Source organism: Hippocampus comes, unplaced genomic scaffold (genome assembly GCF_001891065.2).
Source record: "Hippocampus comes isolate QL1 unplaced genomic scaffold, H_comes_QL1_v1.1 scaffold183, whole genome shotgun sequence".
Lineage (NCBI taxonomy): Eukaryota > Metazoa > Chordata > Actinopteri > Syngnathiformes > Syngnathidae > Hippocampus > Hippocampus comes.
In genome coordinates this window covers 183,340-197,020 of record NW_017805547.1, presented here as the reverse complement: position 1 = coordinate 197,020, position 13,681 = coordinate 183,340, and the positions used below count along the sequence as shown (strand labels likewise).

Here is a 13,681-nt window from a genome sequence, read left to right as displayed (position 1 = left end):
ACCCAACAAGACAAGAAGCACGGAAGCGTATCCGAAAAGGACAGTGCACAACGGGGACGCTGGATTAGCTGCACATCTGGGTGTGTGTGCGCGTGTGTGGGTGTGTGCGTGTTCTTTGCACAGCAGCCGGCTGTGCGTCCAGATGCCTGTGTCGAAGGTAACGCCTCGGCGTCTTTGCTTCTGTGTCGGTAGAACAATGACAATGTGATTTCAGTGGATGGGATTAGGATGCGTTTCTTACTTTTTTTTTTTTTTTTTTTAAATTGGGGATCACTTAGCGGAGCTGCAGCTCTTTGGAGTGTGTTGTTCTTTTCTTAGTTGCACATTCATTATGAGCAGTTTATTGATATCTTTATGTTTTTGTGAGTTAAGTCGTATTCTCTACCCCCCAAAAATAATGCAAGTATTAAAAAAAAAAAAAAACTCAATTTCACTTTGTTGGTATTTTTCCAACATTGCCCTTCTTTTCTTCAGTGAAAAAGTCCTGATTCTTAATAATTGCAAAATTGAGGCAGGAAAGTGGCAATTAGTAGCGTGGCGGTTTACGGAGCGAAGACTCTTTCGTGTTCTTTTTTAAATATAGAAGAAACGTGTTTTCATTGTGCGAGTCCAGAATTTATTCGTCGAGAGTCGTGGTCGACGGAGCCCTTTAATATCCTTTGTTGCAGTGGGCCAGGATTTGTTTTTCACATTTGTTGATACAATATTGGCCATCGGGAATGTCGTCCTCCACATACCTGACCGAGATAAAGTTGTAGCTTTCACTTTTGTTGACATGGGTCTTTGGCAGTGTAGTAGTTCACATAAATACAGCCCTTATATGCTTTTGTGAAGCGGCAAGCTCGCGCCAACTTATTTTTCTGCTAACGTCTGGAACTGGAATGTTCATTTTCACTGTGGTGGATACAGAGCACACGTTGCGTCGTGGCTCACATCGCTAACGTGAGGGCATTGAAGAAGCTGTGATGTCATTCTTGATGCAGGATTTGGATACCGTGTGAAGCATATCGCTTCACGTGGTATCTGGAAAGTAGCAGTCTATTGTTTGGCCTCCGCAAAGTTGTTTATAAACGGAATGAATTTTGGAGTGCATCACCCAAGGAGTCCGTTTCAGTGTGCTGTACTTTTCCATTTATTTCTGCCCCGATTCTCACAAGGGCGTTTTGCGCAAATATAAACATGACAAAGCTTTGCGCTGTGACATTTTGAAGGTACCGGCTGGGCTGACTGCTTGTCACCAAGAGGAGATCAAATGAAACCGTACTCTTTTGAACTTTGTTGTGATGCGGATCGAGTGCCGAGCCGGCGCCATTCGGCATTTCATGCAGACAAAACAAACCTATTTACAGCATGTGTGTTATTTATCAAAATGTAGCCTCTCTTTATTTGAGAGAAAGGACGCTTCATTCCAATGTATGTCAAACAGCCATCGCCGCATGTTGTCACGAACCGGAAGTTCCGCCTGCGTAGCAGACGTTCACCCAAACTGCTCAAGGGAGTGTGATTGGAAGCGCTTGTCGTACATGAGCAGAAATATATATATTTTTTCTCTTTTGGCGTTTTGTGACCAGGCTATGCTTGTGTTGTTGTTGTGATTTTCATCAGAACCGACAAATGAGAAAGCGCCCGCTGGTGCTAGTGTGAGCGAGGCAATCAAAAATGGTAAAAACAATCATAAGAAATTTGTAGCGAATTCATCTTTGGAACGAGAATGTGACATCCCAGTTAATTTATTTATTTTTTTTGGGGAACTGAAAAAGTTTCCCTGAATTGGTACGTTTCAACCAATTAAGTTGGTCACTTGCCTTTTTCGCTGTACATGGAAGTGTCATGGAGCAGCATTTGAAAGTGATGATGTCACTCACCGACGCTTTGTTTACGCGGGACCAGAATGGGCCATTCATGTCAAGAATATGGTGGCAACCCATGACTCAGTGCAATTATAGTGTGCAAACATGTCTATATATAGCCGCTCGAATCATATGCGCCTTGGCCCAGACAACAGCGAGAGCAATAAGGAGGCGTTTACGAGGTCGTATTGTCACGCGCTGTGATGCAACAGAACCGCACTTTAGCCAACATGCTACATGTCTGTTGAATGTCACATGACACGACTGCCGTTGTTACTATTATCCCTGAAGTATACTTGATCGACACGCCTGCATTACATCAAAACAGGCTGTCGGTAGAAATCATGCACAACACCCCTCCCAAACTTTTTAAGCGACGATATTGAATTGGGAGGTGGATTTTGATCTTTGTCGACAAAGTCATCCAGTTGCTTGGCTCAGAAAATTGAGTGAGTGAAGAGAAGGCAGATTTTCAGCATGAAAGATATTATTCGGGTTCCAGAGCTTTTCCGTGCTGGTGTCGTAAGTCTTACCAAAACATAAAAAAAAAAAAATGATGGTGGTCATTACCAACACTGTTCATGTACGGCTAGTAAAACGGCGTTGAGAAACCTCCCATGGACGTAATATGTGCTGAGCGATGCATCCGCTGAGTTTATTGCGGACCAGTTGGCACCCAAAAAAAAAAAAAAACCCTCCACGCTCGTTCCTCTCAGTGCTCAACTGTCTCTTCTCGTTACCAAGACTCGGGAGTCCACCTTCTTTGCCTCGCGGGCACTCGCTCTCTCCTCCCTCTAATTCCTTGCCCCCCCCCACCACCCCACACTCCCCCATCCTTTTCTCTCCATCCTCTCCACTTCTGTTCTCTCTCATCGGCCGAGCCCACACTGACACAATCGCACGCAGCTATCGCCGAGCCTCCGCCGACGCTCACTTTGACAGAAAAGGAAGTAGGCCACTTGAATGGGGACGCGCGGAGCGCTTTTCATGACCTTTTAGCAGACTGCAAAACTTGGGACGACTTCCTCTCGCCAGGTAGGAAGGGTGTCCGTTCGGTAAATGACTTTTTCTTGTCTGAGCGAGAAGGAAAAACTGTCGTTTTGCCCCCACTGGGCAGGGAGTGGTTTGCTCATATGACTGGACTGATGTGCAGGACAGATAAGGGAAAAGCAATAAAGGCTTTATTTCTCATTGCGACTCTTCTGTGATGACCATTTGTGGCATGTGTCATGCGCTCCTCTGGTCTTATCTACTTTTTTTCCTTTTTTTTTTTTTTTTTTTTGTTTGTTAGCATAACATAAATATTTCCTCCTCATTTGGGGATAAACAAAATGTGTTCACCCTCAGAACTGTTGACGTCCCAGCTCAGGCTGCAAGTGACACTGGAATAACCCGTCCGGCACTGCCGGGGGCAACCAAAATGTTGAAGAGAGACGCTCAAAAACATGTTACGGGGTGATAGAGAGACACGAGAGAGCGACAAAGCAAATAGGAGTGGAGGGGGCAGACAGAGCGGAAGCTCACTTGGGTGTAATTGCCTTTCTGGTATCCTCACCAGGGGAATTATGGGGAATATTCTCTTATTTAAGGAGGAACGGCTCACACGCGAGGGCGGGGTGTTTGTGGTGCGTCCTGTGGATGGACAACTAATGGACTGTAAAGATGAGCTTAACATGAGATGTTTGCATTGAAGATGTGTCCTTCCCTTCAGATCCCGTGTTTTCCGCTTGTCCTTGATCGATGGAAGACACACACAGACACGGACTCGCATGCAGCGTGATTTATTAGCTTTGCCTCGCTCGTTTGGACAATGAGCTGTTTGTTACGTGCTCACCGTGGAACAACGCGGCGCTTCAGAGCCTTTTCTTGGTCCCTATTTGTGACACAGAAGATGTTTCTTCTTGATTTGGCTTTACAGTCAATGGATGCCGTTTTTTTTCTTCCATAGGCCATTTGCCGGCGAGTGCTACCTGCTGGCATGGTGAATTTAGATTGGTTACAAATTTCTCGCCGAGCACCAAGAGACGGAGAGAGAGTCGGATTTTTAAACGGGAGGCGACCCGAAGCTTGCACTGTTGCCAAACACGGCAAGTGTTTTTGTAATGGGTCTCACAAGTCATTCAATAAAAATGTCAAGGTGAAAAGTTTGCACTTGCAATGTACTTTCCCAAAAAACGCCAGGGCAACTTCTTGTATTTTTTCGTCTGCTACTATCTAGATAGATAGACAGATATAAAATGCACACATTGCTTTATTGAAAGCCTGGGTGCTTTAATTTTTTCGCAAGTAATCCAAGCTTGATGACACTTCAGCCGTGAAGAATCGAGGCATGTCTCCTCGACATTTCCAGTCCATATATACATGCCAACTTTATAGTCTGTAAAGCCTCATCCACATTATGACGGTCATGAAAAGCGAGAACAAGAGGCTTTTAGAAGACCGGCCTGTCTTTGATGTCACACCGGAAATCAATGCACTGTTGTCAAAAGCCGACTTCATTTGAAAGCATGCGCACACAATCGCACATTTAGTGTACACGCAGCTCTTTCTTTCGTTCCCAAGAGGCCTTTTGCAGACGCGTTCAGTGGTCACATTGTCTTCAGCCGCTTGGCGTCACGCAGCAAAGCCAAGTAACGTCAATGACATTCTCACAGTGAACTTTCAGAGCCTATCAATAATGCTTTTGCATCTTTGGACCACCAGCCCACCACCATTCATTTATTTATTTATTTATCTATCCCCCCCTCCCGCCGCAACCCCATAAACGTTTACCATGCTTGATTGACAAGTCTCTGAATAACATATGATGCTTATGAAATTCATCTCCCCTGAACCATGAAGTCAGTCTTCAATAATGGTAGCACCTCCTTGTTTCCATTGATCCATCGACCCGGCTCACCACCCGTTCTCTTCCACGCTGCTTCCGTTGCCTGTCATATCCTGTCCTCTATGCACGATCCAAATGGACGCCAGAGATATATCAATGACGGCGATTACCTCATCGCTCTTCCGTCCGTCAAAATCAAAGGGGGCAAAAGAGGCCGGCGCATATCAGAAGTCCATTCCGAGATGGATCCGCTATAGGGATCAGCTATACGGCCCCGCCGTAGCGCGTTATCGCTCTTACGTACAGCGATAATGGCTCTCAAATCACCAGAGTGCAGATTGTTGTTGTCGTGCGCCGTACAAGCCGCGTCAGCATACCCACTGGTATCTTTATATACGTTGCATGGAAATGAATACATGGCTTGTGATGATAAAATGTGCACATTTAATTTTAAACGATGGGGGCCATTTAGTTCCATGGTTATGTATTACAACAGCATCGAGATGTATCCAGATGACCCTCCCCACACAGGCGTCCATTCCAATTATTTTAGTGTCTTCCCCATTTCTAGGGTCTGTCTGGGGGTCAGTTGTACTTAGAAGTGGGCGTGCGATTGATTGATTTTCTGGTGATTCGAGAGCCCGTTTCTGATTTGCCACATCACCCTCGAGGAGCGGCAGCTCTAAGAAGAAGCTGACGCTCACCGATATGCATCTGAGGCAATAGCCCGTTTCTGATTTGCCACATCACCCTCGAGGAGTGGGAGCTCTAAGAAGCTGACGCTCACCGATATGCATCTGAGGCATCTTGGTGCCAAGGAACTATGTTGACGTTGAGGAGCTTCATCTTGACAAAAGTGGTGTTTTGCCACATGTTGAGGGACCTTTATGCCAAGGAACTTTGTTGATGGGAGTTGAGATGCTTTATTTTGACAAAACTAGTGCTTTGGAGCCATTTTGTGGAACCTACAGGCAATTATATACCTTTTTTGGGGTGCCGATTGCAGATTGTCTCTGTCTGCATCAGGGATCGATCACGATCCCCCACGAATAGCAGCATTGCACTGTATTCTGGTGCCACATTCAACTCCGGAATCCAGTCTTAACATCCTGACAGCCTACTTGGTGTCATGCAAATCAAGCTGGGAATTGGGGGGGTCAAAGGACACTCTGGGAGGGACAGACTGCATGCAGGCAACTGCAATGGTTGCGAGAGGAAGTGGAAGAGGAACGCATGTTTGGCAGCCGCCTATTTCTAACCGCTTTGCTAATTGAGTTGAGTCAGATTTATTGAGACTGTGCATAGATTTGGCATGTGGCTACGTCGAAGCATGAATGTTGCTGTAACTAAAGTGAAAGGAGCAGGGCCAGCGCTGATGCGCCTTAATACTGCGCTTTACCCAGATACAACCACAGGAAATTAAAGGCAACACGGAGCGATGCCTCCCGATGAAATTGAGGGGAAAGAAGTGGCATGGCAGAGTTCAGAGATGGAACTGTAACATTTGGAGGCGACACGGTAGAGGACAGCTGCTCCCTTGGGATAGGTCTCTCATTGTCATGGTAACTAGGACAGAGGTCACACATGTGACGTTTTGTGTGTGTGTGTGTGTGTGTGTGTGTGTGTGGCCGCACACTTCTATCGTCGTTACCAGTATTGGACTTTCAGACAATTACAAAGGAATACTGATTGCATATTGACGATATTCACTCATAAGGCAGCGCTGACCATGTGTTAAGAATATCAATAAATATAAATGGTTTGAATAATGGATGGATATCATCAGAATAGTAATTTAACAATGAAGCACGAATCAAGCGATCGTTTCCCTGGGCCATCGCGCCCCGTGAAAGAGTAACGCTCCTTTTCGGGACCTGCGATGAACGTCGTCATTTCCTAATGGCCTCAGGCCTGACCCGCGTTTCCGGATCGCTTTCCAAAGACGCAGCAGCGGCTCATTACCTCGAGTGTTTGAATTTGTAGGTAGACCTTCATCCTCTTAATAGTCCATCAACATAAAAGCGCAACCCTCTCTTAAGTTTTATAACCGTCTCAGGGACCTCCTCTCCCATGATGTCGTTGCCGAGAATGCCGTTCATCGACGGGCTCACCAACCGGAGGTTGTCTTGCAGTTCATCACTGGCATTTGCCTTCACTGCTATCGTAAGTGAGGGGCACGCTTCAGCAGGCCATATTTTAACAACCCTCCCCCCCCCCTTGCCCTCTGAAAACCACCACGCAGTGATAACAGGAACCGGAGGTCGCAGATTGGTTGATCGATGTTCCGCTGAGCTGATGTCACAGATTGCGCCGGTTTTGCCTCCATCTTCAGTCCTAAATTGGCCAAACTCTCGCGAGAGCCAAAGCAGCAGACATGGGCCGCGCCATCTTATCCAGCCACTCCCGCTGACTTCCAATCACAAATCGAACATGGCTGCTGTTAGATTTTCGATTGGATAAGCAAGTCAGGCATTGAGAGTGGAGCGAGTGGATGTGCAGCCAGCTCCCTTTGAAAGTCATGATCCGTTGTCTCCCAATACAATGCTATAAATATCATACAAGCTGTAGACATGAAATACATTTCTGCCTTTTTTTGGGGGTGGGGGGGGGGGTCACAGGACAGTACAACCACAAATATACAGGCGTCGCCCTTTTGCCAAATGTGAAATGTCTCTTTAAAAATGGGAGCCTTCACATGAGCTTGCTTGACTCTGTCGTGTGGTCAGAGTGTGTGAGAGGGTCCAAGTGTTTCTGACAGGTGGCTCCATTGTGTCTCCCGCCATATCCTCAACAGTCGCAGCCTCTCTAGTGAGGACACGACAAAAGGTGAAGGTCAGCGAGGCGGAAGAGGAACATCACACGATTGAAAGATCACCGTCTTGCGTCACCCATTTATTTATTTTTATTTTTTGGGGTGCACGACATGGGTCACAATGTACGTGTTTGGAACGGTACTTGAGATCTCACCACACAGAGATCTGGGGAGGTGTGTGTGTGTGTGGGGGGGGGGGGTTAATACGTTTATGCCATGCAATAAAATCCAAGCTGGGGATACATTGTGGTCATCGTTTTAACAAAGAAAAAAAAAAAAAAAAAACAAAGCCCAGTGAGTGGAATGGAACGTTTGCCTTTCTCGAATTCCCCCGGAGGAACTTCTCGTTCTATTCTGTGAGTGCACTTCATTGTTAATATACATCTCCTTGCATCACTTGAAACATCACTATGGAGCCTTTAAGTGTGCTCACGAGGGGGAGGTTTAAGTAGAGGGCTGAGGCGGGAGAAAGATCTGGATCACCTTTAAGCCAAACAGGAAGCGGCAAAAATGTCCGCTCATCCTTCTCTCTTGTGAGTCACAGTAAGAGGCTCGTTGACAATGCATACAATCATCATTTGGCTTTTATCAATTCAAGTAATCACATTGCCTCCCAAGCAGGCACTCTCTGTGACTCATTTGGGCTTTTCTTTCCTTCAAACAAATCCATTTTACTTCGACGCGTTGCCTCTTCCCCCATTTCCACTTGGACAGCACATCGCGTCCAACTCCAAACATTCCTCGCCTACCTGCTAAATCACGGCCGCTGTCGTGCGAACAAGTGAACATTTTAGGGCATGATCGTGGCGATCGGGTGTTGTATTATTTATGTGCTCTGCCGGCAGGACGCGGCAGCGAATCAAAGTGATTTACATGAGCGTGGGTTCAACTAACCTGAGCGCCGACCGCGGAGCTGTGCAAACATTTGAGAGAACGAGGGGGGAGGCGGGAGCGGGAGAGGGGGGCGGGGGGGTTAAAACTTGTAATAAATAAAGAGGTAATGTAAACTTATCAGGTCGATACACTAAAAAGATTAAACATAAAAACGGAGATCAGCCAATAGCCATAAAGTACCACTGGAAATGGTCGTGTCTTCTAGTGTTGTATCTAGATGTGAATAAACTGGATAATGTGAAATATCAAAATGTATTTAAAGTGCCTCATCTTTCAAGCATATTATTTGATTTTGATTTTGAATCAAAAATTCTAACTGCAGGCAGCAGTTAATGTGCTGTCAGACTTTGTGACAGCATGCTTTGCTACCATTAGAAATCTTCGATCGGGGATGGGCAACTTCAATGCTAACGAGACCTTACAAGTTTTCATCAGGGCTACTTATGGGCAACCATGTGGTGTATTTTATTTTTTTTCTTGGTGCAAAGGGCTCTCTTACATAAAAATAACCATTCAAGGAGGGCACAAAACCTTTGAACAAAAAACAAGAACTTGTATTGGACGGGGTTTTTTTTCACAAAAATATCAAAATTGTAATATTCTTGAAATACTTGGTTCTGCTTAACATTTCCAAATCTATTAAAAAAAATATATATATATATATATATATATATATATTAGGCCTACTCATGTATGTAACATAGGGCAGTATAAGACCCAGTGTGAGCACAAGCAAGACATGTCTGCCGACATGAAATAACAGTCGCACTTGCAATTGAACAGGATGTTGGCCATTTTGATTTTAAACAGCCATTTTGGGTCAATTTCTTGGCTTTTACGACTGGGAAATTGACCTATGAAATGACTATGTTGTCAACCCTTGAAATAAATTCAAAGCCTTTTAGTTCCCAAGCATGCTTCTAATGCGATTTAATGAGATCTATGTTGTTAACCATTGCATACAGGGTCAAGGAAATAGTTTAAATGTATCCGAGACGGTAACTTGTCATTTGAGCCGCTTTCAGCAGCCCGCGCGGTCTCATGAGAGGACACCCTTCTTCGCAATTAGAGCCGAGCGTCTTGTGACCGCGCCGCCTCATCAGCGGTCAGCCCGACCGGCACAATGAGCCCCCTTCATGAGGTTCCGAGAAGACAGGATTGATTCGCTCGACCCAGCGCAAGACTTCTTCATTCATACAGTCCAGTAAATAACAACTGTGTGTATCTTAATGGACGCTGACGGGGCTCGCGGCCATATTTCTTTCTGACTGCATTTGTCTCAGTTGGCTTTTTAAATTGGCTTTATGTCGTCGTGGTAACTTTAGGGATGTTCCAGTTTGTGTTTCATCTTATGAGGAGTTGCATAACTTCATTGTTTTCCTCCATTTATCACCTTTCTGCATTCAAGTAATGCAGCTCTGCTTACCTTTTGGGCCTTGACATGATAGCGGGCTTGTCCTACCAATGGGAGATTTCTGTATTGTAGTTCCTCTCCATGATCGTGTTTCACACCGTGCACTAAGCCATTACTTGAAAGTGTCTCTGGATCGTCACCCACCCTAGTTGATCATGCCATTCAAACACTGTGACGGGTACACTTAAGTCCGTAAACTAGCCCGATTCGTGTGTAGCAGTGCGACAGAAGTGTTCGCTCTCACACGCATTTTGAAAACAAGACAGATCAGCCAAAAAAATGACTTTATTGTTTCAATTCACGCTCAATGGGTGGGCACTTGGTTGCAAGCCTTTAAAAAGTCAATTCGTCATCATAGGTCCCCCTTTAAAGCAGCGCGAGAAGTCTTATTCCTGCATTTTTGGTTTGCAAGCTAACACTCTCAGCCCACGCCACCCATCACTTCTGTTTTTTTTTTTTTAAATGTACTGTATTTTAATGCCTTTAAAGTTATGCTGACTTTGTAGGAGTTGCAGGTGCCCCCTGGGCACTGGCCAACTTGCTGTCAAGTCCTTCTTTATATCGTTTCTCAACTCACTTCAAATAACGTTTGAACTCAGAATCCACGGAAGCTTTGCGTGATTTCACAGCACATCGACTTTTCATACTGACTTTAATGGTCACGCATAAGATTTGAAGACCTCCTCGGTGTTGCGCTCATCTTCCGCTGCTTTCGCCTCGTCGCCATGCCCATTATGAGCAATAACGCCTTAAACGTTAAAAAAGGGGAAAAAAAATGCCTTGTTTGCCATCTCATTTCCTGGAACAATAATGAGTCGAGGTAGAGACACCATATGGTGTCGTTGCATCAGCAGTTTTTGTTGGGTGTGTGTTTTTTTTTTTCCACAAGTGTTGTACATTAAATATTCATCTTTATTGGAAATGTATCATCTTGAAAGTCGTGTTGGACCATGTGGGCGCCGACTATTGTTGGCCCACTCAAAGATGCAAACGCTGACAGCTCTGTGGGCTGGTCGAGGTTAAAGGTGCGCCGAGTGAGTATGGGCAGAAGGACGGATCGTGCGTACGTGTGTGTGGCGGGGCGTGTTGTGTTGGCTGAGGATGTGTTGATTTACAGCTCCGCTCCTGCCGTTCAGACGGAAAAAGGATGGATCGTGTCTGACTTTTCACCATTTATTACTGTCATAACTTTGCGTCTCGTCTTTTATGAACTGCGCTTTTTAAGAGACGTTATGATGTTCGGCGAAACTGCGAGTCGTTTGTTTCCGACATGTTGCATGTGAGCCATCCCCAAAACAACAAAAGATGCCATTTGGGGGATTTTTAAAATGCAACTTGGATTGTCATTACTCTGGTCATAGTTTGTAGTGACGTACGACGACAGTCGGGTCCTTCAACAGTGAGACGGCAACGGACTTTTTGGCACCGCAATGAATTTGAAATGAAACGAACTACACGTGCGCTTGAACTGCAGTCTTTTAACTGTAATGTGGGGGGGGGGGGGGTTAGGGACTGGAGTCCGTCAGGCACGGGCCCACAAACGTTCCGTCGGAATTTCTGCACAGGTGACGACTGTTGTAAATGCCCACCTCCGTTCGTCTTTGCGGCAGAGACGTCGCCGAATGGCCGCAAAATGTGATTTCTGATGCGTAAGCTGTCTGTTCTTGTCTGTCTGTGCAGATGTTGGAACCAAAGGTGGACGCCCCCTCTTGTGAGCTGGGCGGAGTCGGCGGGGATCGAGGGGAAGTGTGCCTCCACCTGCCCCCTCGCACTTCTGAAGGGGAGGAGAGCAGCCTGTATCCGTCCAGCCCCTCCGAACCCTTGACCCTGAGCAGTCCTCACCCCTCGGAGCCGCTCAGCCCACTAAATGAAATCTATCTGCCCCTTGGCAGCCTGGGCGGGTCCGAGGAGCGCCACAGGGTGCCCCCCACGCCTCCGCCTTCCACCGAGGGAGAGGACTGGAAGAGCCTGGACGGACATGAGATGGAGATCTGGAGAGAGGGCAACAGGAGAGAGGGAGAGTATGAGGAAGAGGAGGGTGCGAGCGGGAAGAGCGAGTTGGAGGAGTTGGCGGAGCGACAGGAAGAGGAAGTTCACCTCCACCTGCTGGTGTCAAACGCGGACGAGGACAACGCTTCCGAGCCGCCCGACACAAACGCCCCTCCTTCGTCCTCCTCGTCCTCATTCGTCATCCCTGAGCTGCGCCTCGACCGCTCTTTCAGCGCCGACGCCCTCTCCTCGCCCAACACCGACGAAGAAGAATATGATGAGGAAGAGGAGGAGGAGGAGGAGGAGGAGGAAGACGACGACGACGATGACGACAATTCTGAGGAGGACGACAGCGACGACGCCTACCTGCAGCGCAGCGACAGCAAGCGGCGCTCCATGGTGGAGGGCGCCACCTGCGAGAAGCACGGCGGCGGGGGCCTCAGCGTGCAGAATTCGCTGCGCCGACGCACCCACAGCGAGGGCAGCCTGCTGCAGGACCCGCGCACGCCCTGCTTCACCTCTGACAATGCCATCAACTGCTTAGAGACGGGCGGCGGGCGCCACAAGGGCGGCTGGACGCTACCCTCGCCCAAGACCCTGAAGAAGGAGTTGACCAAGAACGGAGGCTCCATGCATCAGCTGTGCATGCTCTTCTCTGGGAGGAAGGTAAGCATGTCCACACTCAACCGTGTTTTTCTGTAGCTGGCGACTAAATGAAGTTCCGGAAGAGATGTCACAAAAGACATACACCAAACTATAAAGAAAAATAAGGACCGTTATAATATAATCGCTCTATGTCTGTGACCTCAGCTCTCTGAAGCCATGTGTTTTGTTTTTTTCCCCCCTCACATTCGTAGTTTGGATTTGTAGTATAACTTTTGTGACTCAAGTCCTGGAACTTTTCTGACATGCCTCGTCTTCACAAAAAGACACGACGGTAGGGCTGGACGATTATGAAAAAAAAAATGATAATCATGAGTACACACACTAAACATACACATTTTTAAAAAAATCTTTTCATAGCGAAGATGCATATTGACAACCGAGCAATTACAATCTGAAGCACCAAATAATCATGATGTTATCCTCATGCCTGTGCGTACAAAATGAGACACAACGACAGGTAAACAAGCATCCTTGTTTACCTGTAGTTGTGGGGATGCCTCACTGACGAAACAGATTTCTGAGCCCTTGACATCTGAAGCAGCAAGCCGTCAGGAGTTTGATCAAAGATGCGCGCGCGCGCACGCACACACACACACACACACACACACGCACACACACACACACACACACACACACACACACACACACGGAAACGCAAACTGAGATCTCGGAATCTCATCATCTTCCCATCGCAAATTGACACAACACATTGCTGAGCTCTTGACATCTGTAGCATCAAGAAGTAATGAGTTTAATCCAAGGTGGGCACACAGACATCCAATCAAATCCATGTGTCTGTGCAGACACACACACATATATGCACGCACAGAAACGACACACACGTTCTTGTGTCATTAAGTTGTGGGAATGCACATAAGACCCTCTCATGAGCCTCGGCCTTTGACATTTGACGCACCGAGCAGTCATGAGTTTAATCTAAGGTGCACGCACGCATAGAAATGGCAACCCTCCGTAACTAATTGCAAACACGCGTTCTTGTCTTCCTGCAGTTGTATTGATGCCTTGTTCATTAAATGCGCTTCCCAAGACCTCTGCATCTGACGCACAAAGCATCGGCATGACCGTCTACTCACCCTAATTTCAAGTCAAGTTTTTATTTCCGAAATAGAGACAAGGCTGTGTGACAACACCCCCCACACACACACACACACACACATACACTGGTGCTCCGACAGTCGCGGAGATGCGTCATTGACATAATGTATTCC

The 13,681-nt window shown here is 46.7% G+C and overlaps 1 protein-coding gene across 1 annotated transcript in view; it reads left to right on the top strand.

Moving 5' to 3' along the window:
• The window catches only part of rgs3a (regulator of G protein signaling 3a), an 83,485-nt gene that overhangs the window by 38,678 nt on the left and 31,126 nt on the right, over nt 1-13,681 (top strand). Inside the window, exon 19 of the mRNA XM_019879596.1 lies at nt 11,478-12,452. Within this exon, the coding sequence (XP_019735155.1) occupies nt 11,478-12,452 (975 nt within the window). The remainder of the gene's footprint in view (nt 1-11,477; nt 12,453-13,681) is intronic.